Below are 16294 nucleotides of genomic sequence, written 5' to 3'. Positions count from 1 at the left end.
TGTAGCTCACAAAGCCTCCTTCATAAGTTCCACTGGACTAAACTATCTCTCCTCCTGGTCTAGGTTTCACTCTTAGAATACGTATACACACATAGAACTGTGAACTTGAAGATTCCATGTTACTTTACCTATCAGGGCATTCCTTAAGCATTCCGCTTTGTGATGCCTGAAGGAGAGGAGAAGTCATTTGCCTCTTAACAAGCCTCTGGTCAGCTGCCTTTGAGCCATCACGATGCCTATGTCTTCTCTTCCGGCAGCCATTTTATCCCATATGACAGCTGTAAGCAATGTGCTGCCTCCTCCACTTCGCAGTATTCCAAGTGAGTGGGAAAACCTGTAGGGTCTACCATTTTTTTCAGTGGTACTGACCCCAGAGAAAAGAAATGGGGCTTTTCAGGGTTGGTAGGCACCCTGGGAGCCTTACTGAGAGCATAGTGGCCTGGAAAGAACACAGGTGTGCTGATTCTGCTGTGTCCTTCTGATAACATTTTCATCCTCTAGGCTTCCAGTGCTTTACTTAGTAAAATGAGCATTTTTATGAGCTCTCAGAGCTTCAAATAACAAATAGTTTAAAAATGAAAACAATGAAGGCTTAGAGAGGTCGCTTGTCTCACCTGTGAAATGTTAGGGACCAAACGACGGGCTCTAGGACCTGAGTCATGTTTACCAGAAAGAGACAGGATATGCGCTCATCCTGCCTGGCCAATCTTGTAATGCCAGCTACTCCTGTAACTGAGACAAAGAACTGCCTGTATATAAGCCGCCATACTCCTTTGTTCGGGGCTCTTGTCGGATTCCCTTGTGTGGGATGAGACTTGGGCCCTAGCGCGCTAGGAATAAACAAACTCCCTTCTTGCTTTTGCATTACTGTGGTGGACTTGCTCTCTCAGTCGGTTCAGAGATACAGGCTCGGAGCATAACATTTGGGGGCTCGTCCGGGATCTCCGTCCCGCCGGGGAGGACAACTCTCCTGGTAGAAGGGAGTAACCTCGTTAGGAGATAAGAGCTCTGAGCACCGGTGCTAACGTTGCAGAAGCCCAGATTAAGTCCGGGGCCCAGTATCATACTGGGGAGGCATCTGGGTGTAAAGTGCAGAGGCAAGTCCAGCATAAGGCCAGGGCCTGGTTTCGTCCTGGGGAGGCGGCTGGCTCTGGTTACTAGATTAAGTCCAGCATAAGGCCGGGGCCCGGTTTCATGCTGGGGAGGCAGCTGGCTCTGTGAACATCCTGCAGGTAAGATTGAGTGCATTGTTGGTGGCCACCTTGCGTTTGTTATCTGTTTGTCTATTTGTGGTGTCTGTGCTGCTCTTTGTGTGCTCTGTTGGCTCCCAGTGTACTTTTCTGTGATCATGGGACAAACAACTTCTACTCCTTTATCTCTTATGATTAACCACTTCTCTGATTTCAAGTCTAGAGCTCAGAATCTTTCATTACTGGTGAAGAAGAGCAAACTGGTGACTTTCTGTCCCGCCAAGTGGCCCACCTTTGACGTTGGATGGCCACAAGAGGGAACCTTCAATACCCAAATTATCCAGGCAGTTAAAGAGAGAGTTCAAGGCGCGTAGACGGTATGAGGCCAGTAATGGCCCCTGGCGCGCTGGGCCTGGGTTTTGCCAGAGTCGGGTTGCTTGAGAATACAGCCCAAAGCGGGTGGTAAACTCCATCTAAGGCTAAATACCGCACGATACCGATAGTCAACAAGTACTGTAAAGGAAAGTTAAAAAAAAACTTTAAAGAGAGTTCAAGAGGGTGTAAAACCGTTAAGAGGTAAACGGGTGGGGTCAGCGCAGTCCGCCTGGAGTATTCAACCCGGCGGCGGGCCCGGCCATGCCGGCGGCCCGGCGGATCTTTCCCGCTCCCCGTTCCTCCCGACCCCTCGCCACTCTTCCCTCTGCCTCCGGGCGGGGGTGGGAAGAGAAAGAGGGGGGAGATCGCGGGGGTAGGCAGGCGGGGACAAGGGTGGGGTCGACGGGCGCCCCGGGCGCATTTCCACCGTGGCGGTACACCGCCACTGGCTCCGGGACGGCTAAAAAGGCCCGGCAAAAAAAAAGGTAGCTCGGTGGGGGGGGGGGGGCGCCATCTTGCAGTGGTGGGTCCACCCTCCCTGAGTGTTACAGCCCCCTGGCAGCAGCGCTCGCTGACTCCTGGGGCCGAGGGAGTCAGCCCTTGTCGCTGTGCTCTCCCCCCTCCCGGCGCTTCCCCCTGCGCCGGGGTCTCTTCCCGGGGGTGGGGGGGGGCGCCTCCGAGTGTACCGCCAGACTCTCATGGCCGGCCTTAGAGCAGCCGCCAGGACGCCAACTAATTTGGCCAAAATAAATTCAGTGAGGCAGGAACCAAATGAGAGCCCAGCAGCCTTCCTTGAAAGGATAATGAAAGCTTTTAGACAGTATACCCCTATGGACCCACAGGCAGATGAGTCACAAGCGGCAGTTATGTTAGCATTTGTAAATCAAGCAGCCCCCAATATTAGAAAAAAGTTACAAAAGATAGAGAGGTTAAATAAACAATCCTTGCAAGATCTAGTGAGGGCAGCCGAGAGAGTTTTTAATCATAGAGAGACCCCAGAAGAGAGAGAGGACCGCATTAGAAGAAAAAAAAAATTTAGAGCTGAAGAAAACCGTAAAAATCAAAAAGAGCTGGCCCAGATATTACTTGCTGGGGTTGAAAACAAAAACAGGTTCCAGAAAGGAAAAAAATTGGACTCAAAAACTGAAAAAAAAAAAACGACAAGGCATAAGCTTGAGAAAAACCAATGTGCATTTTGTAAAGAGTTTGGACATTAGAAAGATAAATGCCCCCAAAAAAATCTAAAAGAGGGGCCCAAGAACCCCAAGAACGAGACTCCCTCTCCAGACAGTCATATCCTCTACGCGGGTAAAGATAGCGACTAGTGGGGTCAGGGCTCGAAGCCCCTCCCCGAGTCCTGGGTAACTATAAATGTGGAGGGAAAACCGGTTGGCTTCATGGTGGACAGGGGAGCCCAATACTCAGTCTTAAACCAAAAAAGATGGACCCATGTCTAAGAAAAGTAGCTGGGTGCAGGGAGCAACCGGGACTAAACGATATGGATAGACTACAAAACGGCATGTGAACTTGGGGGCCCACCAGGTAACCCATTCTTTTCTGGTGATACCTGAGTATCCAGCGCCCTTGTTGGAAAGGGATTTACTGTCTAAAGTAAAGGCCCAAATTCATTTCGACCACGGACAAGTGTCGATTTTAGATGGGACCGGGCATCCTCTTCAGGTCCTGTCTCTGGCATTAAAAGATGAATACAGACTCTACTTGCCAGAGGCCCCAGCGACAATAAGCCCCGAAGTACAACCATGGGTTCAAAGATACGCTCAGGCCTGGGCTGAAACAGCAGTAATGGGACTGGCCAAACAGAGGCCCCCTATCATTGTGGAACTGAAAGCCAGTGCTTCCCTGGTGAGGGTACGACATTATCCCATGAGTCAAGAGGCTCGACAAGGAATTACTCCTCATATACAACGCCTCATAGATGCTGGGGTCCTGAAAAGGTGCTGGTCCCCATGGAACACTCCCCTGTTGCCTGTAAAAAAGCCTGGGGGAACTGATTTTAGACCAGTTCAAGATCTACGAGAAGTCAACAAATGGGTGAGTGATATTCATCCTATGGTTCCTAACCCTTATACATTGCTAAGCAACTTGCCTCCAAACTACATTTGGTACACTGTTTTAGATTTAAAAGATGCCTTTTTCAGTTTGCCTCTTGCCCCTGCAAGCCAAGAGATCTTTGCCTTTGAATGGCAGGAAGACGGTAGTCAGACCCCTGTGCAGCTGACATGGACTCGCTTACCGCAGGGTTTCAAAAACTCGCCCACATTATTTAATGAGGCCCTGGACGAAGACCTCCATGAGTATCGGGTTAAACACCCTACCATTGTTTTATTACAATATGTTGATGACCTTATGCTGGCAGCGGCTACAGAGAAAGAGTGCCAAGAGGCAACAGGTGACCTTCTCCAAACCTTGGAGACTTTAGGTTACAGGGCCAGTGCCAAAAAGGCCCAGATTGCCAAGCAAGAGGTTACATACCTCGGTTATAAGATAAAACAGGGCCAGAGGTGGCTAACACAGGCTATGAAAAAAAACCATCCTCCAGATCCCTGAGCCGGCTAACCCTAGACAAGTGAGAAAATTTCTGGAAACTGTGGGATATTGCCGCTTATGGATCCTGGGGTTTGCAGAAAAGGCCAGGCCCCTATATGAAGGGACCAAAGAAAACAAAGACTAAAAATGGACTGAGCCAATGAAAGAGGCCTTCCAAAAGCTCAGGCGAGCCTTGCTAAAAGCTCCTGCCCTTGCCCTCCCTGATCCATCTAAGCCTTTCCAATTATTTGTAGATGAAAAGCGGGGGATAGAGAAAGGGGTACTAACACAGAGATGGGGACTATGGAAGCGACCTGTAGCTTACCTTTCAAAGAGACTGGACCCAGTGGCAGCCGGATGGCCACCTTGCCTCCATATCATCGTGGCCACCGCGCTCTTAGTCCACGATGCTGATACACTGACTTATGGACAGAGACTCTTGGTCTACACTCCTCATGCCATAGAGAGAGTTTTAAAGCAACCCCCAGGTAAATGGATTTCTAATGCCCACTTGACGCACTACCAGGCCTTGCTACTTGACACCCCACGGATTCATTTCCAAACGCCCTGCACTCTAAATCCGGCAACTGTTTTGCCCAATCCGGAAAAAAATAGCCCCCTCCATGATTGTGATGAGATACTGGCCGGGGTAACAGCAATGTGAAAGGACTTAACCAATACTCTACTGGATAACAGTGAGCTAAAATGGTTCACAGACGGCAGCAGTTATGTAAAAGATGGACAGAGACGGGTGGGAGCCGCAGTAGTAGATGACTCTGGACAGACGATATGGGCAGAGGCCCTTCCCCCGGATACCTCAGCACAAAAGGCAGAGTTAATTGCCCTGATTCAAACATTAGAGAGAGCCAAAGGAAAAAAAATAACTATTTTCACTGACAGTCGCTATGCTTTTGGCACGGTACACATCCAGGGCCCGATATATTGGGAACGGGGGTTTTTGACAGCTGAAGAAAAAAACAATTAAAAACTTGCCTGAAATTCGTAGACTTTTAGAGGCTGTACAGATGCCTCGGGCTGTGTCAATAATACAATTACCTGGACATCAGAAGGGTGACAGCCCCACGGCATGAGGGAATCGTGCCGCAGACCTGGCAGCTCAAAAAGTAGCTGATAAAGATTTCATCACCCCTGTGTTGGCGATCGGACTTCCACCTCCAGGTATGGGAACTCTGCCCCCAACCCCTGAGTATTCATCCACAAACCTTGCTTGGATCCAAAAACACACCAACCTTCAAAAAGGTGAAGATGGATGGTACCGAGACTCAGACGGCTACTTGATACTCCCTGCTCAGTTGGGACGGCAACTATGTGAGCATTTGCACTTGTCTACTCATCTGGGAGAAAAAAAAGACTCTGATGCTCTTTCAAACTGCGCGCCTGCGATTTCCCCGGCACCAGACAACTGTAAAGAACATAGTGCATGCTTGTAAGGCGTGTCAACAGATGAGGTCAAGAAAAGGACAACATGCAGGACTGAGGTATTGGGGAGAAGGACCAGGGCAACACTGGGAAATAGATTTCACTGAGGTAAGGCCAGGCAAGTATGGTTACCGGTACTTGTTAGTGTTGGTGGATACCTTCTCAGGGTGGGTGGAGGCTTTTCCTACAAAGGAAAAAACCACGATAATAGTGGCAAAAAAGATTAAAAAAAAAAAAAAAAAGTTCCCAGGTTTGGCCTGCCGGTGACCATCGGCTCTGATAATGGACCTGCTTTTGTGAGTCAAATAGTTCAGAGCCTTGCCCTAGCCCTGGAGACTAAATGGAAGTTACATTGTAAATACAGTCCACAGAGCTCAGGGCAAGTAAAAAAAATGAATCGGACTCTAAAAAAACTTTAACTAAATTGGCTATAGAGACTGGCGGGGACTGGGTGACCCTCCTTCCCTTCGCCCTCTTCCGTGCACGTAATACTCCTTATCAACTTAATCTGACCTCATTTAAAATTCTGTATGGGAGACCTCCCCCTGTATGTCCAATATTTAAAGAGAAGAAACTACCGCCTCCCACGTTGGGACAATTCCAAGAGGCCTTGATGGCCTTAAGCAAGGTGCACTCTCGTGTCTGGAAACTGCTCCGGGAAATACATGTGGGTCAAAATAAGGGAACTATTCCCTCACATGACATTGGCCCAAGAGATTGGGTATGGGTCAAAAGGCACCAAACCAAGGCACTAGAACCCAAATGGAAGGGTTCTTTTGTTGTTCTTCTTACCACCCCAACTGCCCTAAAGGTTGACGGTATCGGACCTTGGGTGCACTGCAACCATGTATGCCCAGCTGCTTCAGCAGAGCAGGAAGATGCTAAAAAAAAAATGAAAAGCATCTCTGCACCCGTCCAACCCCCTGAGGCTAAAGCTTCGAAGGCGCCAACAGGACCAGGACAGCTCGGCTGGGCCGTCTTGTGGATGACCCAGTTACTCTGCTCCGGAGCTGCCAGCGTGAACCCGCACCAACCCGTCAAAATCACCTGGAAGCTGCAAAATAGACTAAAACGTGAGATGCTTAACTCCACCACCGCAATACATCCACCAAATACTTGGTGGCCAGACTTATACTTTGACCTTAAGCCGGTGGTAAATGTACCCTGAAAGAGGGGCAAGCTCCGAAATCATGCATTCTGGGCATGTCCAGGTGCGCCGAGGCATAACTAAAAGATCTGTGGAGAGATACAGGGGGGACTCTGTGCTGCCCTAAAAAAGAGTGTGGTTTTTATGCTGATCACATAAAAATAGTTAAAAAATCTATGGCCGAAGTAAGAGAGGGACTAGCTCAATGTAAACGAGAACGTGAGACTCAACAAGGATGGTTTGAGTCTTGGTTTCAACAATCCCCTTGGTTGACCACCCTAATCTCCACCTTGCTGGGACCCCTGCTAATACTTCTACTGATGCTTACCTTTGGCCCATGTATTATCAATAGACTTATAGCCTTTGTAAAAGAACGCATAAATACAGTACAGCTGTTTGTGCTTCGACAACAATATCAAACTGTGTCTCAGGACCGAGAGGAAGATTCCTCTATATGATCTAAGGACAGGGGGGAATGTTAGGGACCAAACGACGGGCTCTAGGACCTGAGTCGTGTTTACCAGAAAGAGACAGGATATGCGCTCATCCTGCCTGGCCAATCATGTAACGCCAGCTACTCCTGTAACTGAGACAAAGAACTGCCTGTATATAAGCCGCCATACTCCTTTGTTCGGGGCTCTTGTCGGATTCCCTTGTGTGGGATGAGACTTGGGCCCTAGCGCGCTAGAGATAAACTCCCTTCTTGCCCTTGCATTACCGTGGTGGACTTGCTCTCTCTCTCGGTCGGTTTGGAGATACAGGCTCGGAGCATAACATGAACAAGTCCCTTGCTTCTGACGGGTCTCCAGGTGCCTACTGAGAGTTAGGCTTATAGCCTGACCTTTGTGAGTTAATTCATGCATAATTTTTACTAGGAGAATTCCTACTTAAAATTTTCAAGGGAAAAAAAGACATAATTCCCATTTTTCTTGCTCTGAAATGTATTCCATTTTATTTTAATTTTGTAGTCTTTGGTTTACAATATTAAAGGAACTATACATTTTGAGTTAAACATTTTGAAGTTTATATAATTTACAGTGTTTTCTTATATTATAGAGTCAGAATAAACCAGAATATTTTTCTCAAGACCCCTCTTCATAGTCATCAAATTCATAGATCTATTATTTGATCGCAAATACACTGACTAATAATATGTAATAGTCCCAGTGATAGCTGAGATTTAAAAAAATTTTTAGATACCAGCAGTAATTGTGACCTTTTCAACTTCAATAATGCATTTACCTTATTATTTTAATATTGACTGGGCAAATTTCTAGCGTTGATTTGAAAAAGCTAACCCGTCTGTTTTTTTACCTTCCTCTGAGAATTAACTTTTATGTATATATATATTTTAAATTAATGAACATAGTCACCAGCAAAAAGTTGCCACAGGCAGCACTTGATACCATTTGAAAGGCTCTACTTAAGCCTTGAACAGTATTAAATGAAGTCCTTATGTTAAATCAAATTTACTCTTATGTAAGTTACTTCTATATGTTTTTATTATTATTGTGCAAAAATTCTTGTATGTAGTCAAAATCATATTTCAATGTCAGTGAAAATAAATGTCAAATGTAATTTTGTCAAAAAGCGGCAGTCTCTACTGTACAGAAAAAAGTTACTCTAAGATGGTTTCTTTTTTAGCAGCCTAGGAACTACAGTAGCTGGGAGTTAAAAGATCAAATTAATTTAGAATCAATGGGATGAGATATGTGCTACCCTCTGTAGTGTCTCCCAAGGACACTTAACTTGTGTGAAGTGATTAAAAGATGAAAAATCAGCAGCAATTTAGATCTCAGAACTGAATAGAACATAATGGAAAGGCGCGGACCTCCCCGATTGTCCCTTTAGAGTTTCCTGCTTCATGTTCTGTCTGTGACTTCTCTTTAGATACGTGTCTGGCTTGCTTAGTAGCTGTGTCTTTGTGCTAACTCTAACAAGTCAGCAATTTCCCCTATTAAACTCTGCGGAAACAATGATCTCATGAAAGTGTGTGTGAGGATGCTTTCAACCCAAATATGACTGAACCTGAATTATAAAGGAGATATAAAAAGGAGTTACTCAAAATGTGGCATAAATAGGAAGGTGCAGATAGGGACCTTAAAGAAAGTCTAGGCATTATCTGTATTCTGTTTACTTAGGATCAGGTTAGCTACGTTATGTTTCGTGAGTCACGTCTACTTTCTCTGTAAATTTCATATGTGGATAACATTTATTGAGGGCTTTCTATAGGCAGTGTATAAATATTTTGCACGTTATGCTGTTATTTCATTTATTTTCTACAAGAACCCATGAGCTCTGTGGTAAGCAGAATATTGGCTTGCTTACCACAAAGATGTCCATGTCCTAATCCCTTGAACTATGAATATGCCGTGTTACTTGGCATGTAGACTTAAGGTTACAGATGAAATTGAGGCTGTTAATCAGCTGACTTTGAGACGAGACAGTGTTCTGGAATATCTGGTGGGCCCATCATAATCTGAAGGATCCTTATAAGTGGAAGAGGGCAGCGTGTGTGGCAGATGAAAGTGAAGTTGCTCAGTCGTGTCCGACTCTTTGTGACCCCGTGGACTGTAGCCCACCAGGCTCCTCCGTCCATGGGATTCTCCAGGCAAGAATACTGGTGTGGGTTGCCATTTCCTTCTCCAGGGGATCTTCCCTGACCCAAGGATCGAACCCAGGTCTCCTGCAGAGAAAGGCTGGCTTGGCTGTTGCTGACTTTGAAGACAGAAGGAGTAGGTAATGCAAGGAATTCAGGTGGCCCCTATAAACTGGAAAAGCAATGGATTCTTCTCTAAAGTTTGTAGAAGGAATGCAGTCGTGCTGACAATATGATTTTAGCTTTGTGAGACCTGTTTCAAACTTCTGACTTAGAGAACTGTAAGATAACAAAGTTGTGTTACTTTAAGCCAATAGATTGGTGGTAATTTGTGACAATGGTAACACAAAACCAACACATGCTATATTTTACAGTTAGGGATAGGGAGGCTTAGGTGTCATACTAATGTTCACGTAGGTGTCAAGTGGTAGAGATTATTCACAGTATCATCCTTGTTATGAATTTCCTCTCCTCATAAACCAACAACAAAGTCAGCCACACTTCGGCTTCCTCCTTGCCCACTACCCTGAAATCCCTTACACAGTTTACCACTTAAATGAGGGTGATGCATTTGTTTGAATTTTGCCATCTACCTCGACACTGTCGATTTCAGGAAGAGAACATATCACACGTCTTTAAACACCCCCTACCCTGCCCCAGTGCTATCTCCTTGGCTCTGAAATTCAGACCCACAAACACTCCAGTAGTTAAGCTTCTTGAGTCACTTACAAATATTTTCTTTGAAACTTTCAAGACTTCTACACTCTCTTTGACTTGTATCTCTGGATTCTTCATAACCCAGGAAAGAGATGATTGTTTTCGAAAACAAAAATGTCATACCACTTTTTCCTTTATATTTAAAAAATCTTACAAGTTAGCTAAACCTGCAGTAGTTTACCACCTATGTGAAACAGCATCTAATCTAGGGACACATTAGATCCGTTATTATTAGCAGTTGATTTTCTGAAGAGACAAAAGGAAGAAAAATGTTTTAATTTTTTTTTTTTTTTAAGGAGACAGTGAGCTCTCCTTTAGCATTTGGCTGGAGGAAACCATTTCACACCTATAATTAGTATGGTCCAGTTAGCTACCTTTGTTTGGGTTAATAAGTTATACCTTTATTTTATTTATACTTATTAGGTTTATCCTTCTGAGAAAGGACAAGTTCAAAAGTGTGCTTTGCATTTTGTAGTGGTTTATCTGATAATTTTTGTGCTTTAACAAAAGGGTTTGTTTGTTTGCTTTCCCAGTAACAAATGGCTTTCAGGTTCACAAGATATCAGTGGGTACATTTTGCTTGTTCCAACATGTGGGGATGCAGAAGGAAAAAAAGCACTCAAGATAAGATCAGAGACACTTGAAGGAATTTAGGAACAAGATACTACTCCTAAATAAATGCTTTCCTTTGCTCTTTTTCATTTTAAGGGCATATGAAAAAAAAATGGTGTCATTGTTACTAACTCTTCAACGGCATTTCCTGTATTTTGAGAGTTGTTATTTCTCTCGTAGCAAAAGATGAAAAGACCCTCAGAATGTATATTTATCTGTAAGGGGGAATATTACTTCATTTTAAAGTTCTACACTATTCAAATCCTAGGAGTCCAAGTAAGAAAAGGGGGGGTTGGGACTCATTTGCAGAGAAGCAGACTTTGTAATGTGTAAAGAAAGCAAAGCTGAAAAACAGAGCTGAAAGAGATGAGAATGGGTATTCCAAGAAGGGATAAAAGATGGAAAAAGAGGTTGGGTTATTGTGTGTGTCTCTGTGTGAGTGTAATCAATCATCGTCCTAATGGAACATAACATCAGATAGTTTAAGAAAAGAAATATTGGAAAGTTGTTTTCTCTACTTTGTTTCAGTTTAAAAGTCACTGAAATTTTTCTTAAAGTCCCAAAGGAGAAAGGATGAATATTTTAATGAAAAGGTAGAGTTTTCACTTTGGTCCTCAACGTGCTTGTACTTTCTGTTAGAAAATCTTGAATGGCCTTTAGAAATGAAGTTACCTCAATTTAAGTGAAAAAAAGTGAAAGTGTTAGTCGCTCAGTCGTGTCTGATTCTTTGCGACCCCATGGACTGTAGCCCACCAGGTTCCTCCATCCATGGAATTCTCCAGGCAGGAACACAAGAGTGAATGGCCTTTCCCTTCTCCATGGGATCCTCCGGACCAGGGATTGAACCCAGGTCTCCTGCATGGCAACTTAAACTTGAGCTTAATTGTGACTGCGGTGTTCAGGCAGGAGACCTTGAAGTAAATTGCAGCTCATCACAGGTCAGGTGTCTGTAGAGGTCACTCTGGGTCACCCCCAGTCTCAGGCTATTTTCTGCTCTGCTCCCGGCCGTCGTCTCTGCAGTAGCTCCTGCTTCAGTCCCCTGGTGTCGCCCTCCAGCCATCTGCATCCTCTGTCACCTTCCTCCCAACATACATTGTGGACCACATCTTCTTGGTGATATGATGATTTAAAATTAGATCATAGTAACTCTCTGCTCAAAAATTATCAGGGCCCTACTCTCCTCCAAAAATTAGATCACAATTCATTTCCCTTAATCTGGCATTTAAACTTTTCATGATTGGGCTTAAGTCTGTCTCTCATGTCATAAACTTTACACTTGATAAAGGGTAAAATGCAGCTAAAATTATTTGATTGACGTTCTTTAAACCTACCTGCAACACTTCTCAGGAGGATGAGAGAGGTTTCTAGGAGTAAACATTCATGTGACCCTATTTGGCAATTGTGCTCAGAAGGCTGTAGGGTAGAATCACAACCTTCCAGAAGAGCAGAATCAGGTGCTTCCCTTTTGTGGAAGCAGTTCTCACAGCTGCCAAGGCAGCAGCCCACAGAGTCCTCTTTGGCCCCCAGGATCAAGGTAATGAGAGTCACCAAGGGCAGGTACAAAATAGTACTGACTTAAAAGCCTCATATGAAGAGGAGCTAAAGAGCCTCTTGAAAGTGAAAGAGGAGAGTGAAAAAGCTGGCTTAAAACTCAACATTCAAAAAACAAGGATCATGGTATCTTGTTCCATTGCTTCATGGCAAATAAATGCTATGTTTCCCCAAATAAGTGGGGAAACAATGGAAACAGAGACAGACTTTATTTATTTGGGTTCCAAAATCACTGCAGATGGTGACTGCAGCCATGAAATTAAAAGACGCTTGCTGCTTGGAAGAAAAGCTATGACCAACTTAGAGAGCATATTAAAAAGCAGAGACATTACTTTGCCAAAAATTTCCATCTAGTCAAAGCTATGTTTTTTCCAGTAGTCATGTATGGATGTGAGAGTTGGACCTGAAGAAAGCTGAGCACTGAAGAATTGATGCTTTTGAACTGTGGTGTTGGAGAAGACTCTTGAGAATCCCTTGGACTGCAAGGAGATCCAACCAGTCCATCCTAAAGAAATCAGTCCTGAATATTCATTGGAAGAACTGATGTTGAAGCTGAAACTCCAATACTTTGGCCACCTGATGTGAAGAACTGACTCATTTGAAAAGACCCTGATACTGAGAAAAATTTGTTTGTCTAATGCTTAACATTCAAGTGTTTAGTAAATTGACAGAAGAATGAATAAATCTCAATTTGTGGGAATTTTGGTGAATTTTCTTTTACAAATCATTACATAAATAGTACGTGCATCAGACACAAGGCCAGGTCATGCTAATGGTACCTGCCTGCTAATGCAGGAGACCTAAGAGGCCTAAGATTCTTTCCCTGAGGGAGGAAGATCCCCTGGAGTAGGAAATAGCAACCCATGCCAGTATTCTGGCCTGGAAAATCCTACGGGCAGAGGAGCCTGGCAGGGTACATACAGTCCATGGGGTTGCAGAGCATGAGACATAACTGAGCACACACACAGAATCATGAGAATATTAAAAGTTGAGTGAGTCTTCCTCCCGACCCGTACTCCTGATCTTATCCTCAGAAGTATCATAAAACTATTTTTTCTTGGAGTTTTCCAAGCATATTCATGTTTATATGTGTTTGAATACAAGAAAATGCTACTGAAGGATGTTTAAGTTAGTGTGTCTCATCTTCTAATCCACCCTTCTATATTCTGCTTTATGAAACCGGGGCTGGGACTCTGCAAACCAGTTTTTCCCAAGAAGAAATGTGGCCTCCTATCAGGCTCTGTCAAGAGCATTGTTAGAGGGGGATTGGAAGGCAGGAAGAAAGTTAACGAAAGTGTTCATTCTTCTGATTTCTGTTTTTGGTTTGTTTCTCCTTGTTAATATCTCACCAGAAATGTGTTTTTCACCGAGGCAGTGGCTGGCTATTCCAGCAGCAGCAATTAATTCCGTTTGCATTTTTCCCGACATTCTCAGGAATAGCCCCATCACCTCCCTTCAAAAATCCAGTGCCAGCTGCTTAGGCCCTGTCCCCAGAGGGCCATGTTTCAGCTTTGTAGGGCCATTGATCCAGTTTCTAAGTTTTAGTAATTAAACCTTCATCAGCAGAAATATTGGTGGTAGATGCTTTCTGCGTGGTATGTGATGTTCCTTCTTTTGTCTTTTCATCTCTTTAATCCCTAACAGTCCTTTGTATTATTTTTTTTCCATTTAAACACTGATATGGCTTCTGTTCCTTGGCTACTGGATCCTAACTAATAGGGTGGGAATTTGTTTCTAGCAAGTTTTGCTGTTAAAATCAAATAAACACCTTGCATGTACCTTTTACAGTTGGCAAGCAAGTGCTTCAATAGAACTGCAAGGCCAAAGGATGTGTGCATTTTAAATTTTGATTACTGATACTGTCTTCTAAAGAGGCTCTACTAATTTCTAGTCCTACCATCAATGAACGTAAACTTCTATTTTACAGCGTTTCTACTGCTATTATGTGTTATAAAACAAATGTTTGTCAATAAATTAATTGGAAACAATTTTAACTGCTCTTTAAGTTTATTTTTCTTAAATAGCGAGGTTTAGAATCTTTTCATATATCTTTGGCAATTTGTATTCATGTGAATAGCTGTTTATGTCCCTTGCCCATTCACTGAGGTTTGTTTTCCCTTTTACTTAAAACAACTCTTTGTTTATAAAAGAAACGAGCCTTTCAGCTTGAGCTTTACAAGTATTTTTCTCAGTTTGTATTTTTCTTTTGTCTTTATGATTTTTGTGTCTGACAAAGATTTTAGGATGTTTGCGTAGCTTTGTCCTCTGTTATTGATTCTTGCTTAGAATGTCATTTTTCATATCAAGATTTAAACATATTTCCTCCATGCGTTCTCTTAGTGTTTGTATAGTTTTATTTTTCAGTGTTAAACTTGTTAAATAAATATTTGGTGCATCTAAAAATCATTTTGAATACATTTACTTTAGAATAGTGATGCAAGGCTACAACACAATATTTTTCCAAGTGACCAACCAACTGTTCTAACACCATTTGTTGAGTAATTCTTATTACTAATCTAAAATGTCAGTTTTTATTAAATACTAAATTTTTACATTTATTCTGGATCTATATTTGTAGTATATTATTACTGTTGACACTAATCTCTTGTTTTCTCTCATCTACTTATGCATTCATGTTGAACTGTTATAATTTTGAAACCTTATATTTCAATACCTGGTAAGATTAATCTTTACTGATTACTCTTTTTTAAAAGACATTTTTCTGGCTATTCTTCCGTTTTTATTTTCCTTTGTGAACTTTAGAACTATCTGGGCTTCTTCAACCAATAAACGTTTTGGTATTTTATCTGGAAAAAATGTGCTAAATTTAAAATTAACTTAAGGAGAACAGACATCTTTATGGTATTGAGTTTTTCTACTTAGGAACTGGTATCTTTATTCAACCTTTCTACTTCCAAGTTATGCAGGTGTCCATTTATGACACTCAATAAAGCTTATTCCTGGGCATTTAATTTTTTCCTTTTTAGTATAAAAATCTTTTCCTCATTATGTTTTCTAACTATAAAAGTCATACAAAGAAGCTATTGAATTAAAAGATAAAATAAAAAATTGAAGCCACAATTGTACAGAAATGCTGTAAATTCAACATAAAGAAATATACTTTTCCAGAGCCATTTGACACTCCATCATCCTTAAATATTTTATTATGTATTTCTGAAAAACAAGGACATTCTCTTATTATGTAATCACAGTACATTCATCACAACCAGGAACTTAACACAGATAAATTACTGTAATCTAATCTTTGGACCACATTCAAATTTAGCCAATTGTTCTTATAATCTTCTGTAAGTAAAGGATTCAATTTAAAATCTCACATTGCATTTCATTGTCTCGTCTCTTTGATTTCCTTTAGTCGGGAATGGTTTCTAAGTTTTCCCTGCATTTCATGACCTTGATGCTGGGAGATTACAAACCATTATTAGTAGGTTATGATTCAGTTTGATTTGCCTGATATTTCCTTATGATTAGATTCAAGTCAGATATCTTTGGCAGGAATGTCACAGAAGTGATTCTGTGTTCTCCTTCCGTCTTACCAGGTGGTGCATAATTTTACTTTAATCAGTTGATTTCAGTATACACAGAGAACTTCACTGTAAATTTACTCTTTCCTTTTTTGTAATTAATAAGTATTTTGCCAAAAAGTATTTTGAAAGTATATAAATATTCTATTTCTTCTCAAATATTTAATCAATTAATCATTGTAAAATTATGATTTCTTCATTTATTCAAAAGGGCTTCCCTGGTGGCTCAGCGATAAAGAATCCACCTGCCAAGCAGGAGATGTGGGTTCGATCCCTGGGTCAGGAAGATCCCCTAGAGAGGGAAATGGCAACTCACTCCAGTATTCTTGCCTGGAGAATCCCATGGATGGAGGAGCCTGGCGGGCTATAGTCCGTGGTGTCACAAAAGAGTGGGACATGATTTAGTGACTAAACAATAACAGCAACAGTCAACTCAAAGTATTTTGATGAATTACTATCATTATATGTTTTGATGCCTAAACTGTTTAATTATTCAATCTGGCCACTGGGAGTGCTCTCAAGGTTGTTAAGCATTTTCCTTCCTAGAGCAATATGATTTTTGCAGGTTCAT

At 42.5% G+C, this 16294-nt stretch overlaps 1 protein-coding gene across 1 annotated transcript in view; it reads left to right on the top strand.

Annotated features, from left to right (window-relative positions):
- Positions 1-232: 232 nt before the first annotated feature.
- Positions 233-16294, top strand: part of CNBD1 (cyclic nucleotide binding domain containing 1) — a 493800-nt gene continuing 477738 nt past the window's right edge. The window contains exon 1 of the mRNA XM_068983440.1: positions 233-320. Coding sequence (XP_068839541.1) covers positions 233-320 — 88 coding nt within the window. The remainder of the gene's footprint in view (positions 321-16294) is intronic.

This window comes from Capricornis sumatraensis, chromosome 11 (genome assembly GCF_032405125.1).
Source record: "Capricornis sumatraensis isolate serow.1 chromosome 11, serow.2, whole genome shotgun sequence".
NCBI classification, from domain to species: domain Eukaryota; kingdom Metazoa; phylum Chordata; class Mammalia; order Artiodactyla; family Bovidae; genus Capricornis; species Capricornis sumatraensis.
The sequence above is the reverse complement of the archived record's forward strand: the minus strand, read 5'-3'. Positions and strand labels throughout refer to the sequence as shown.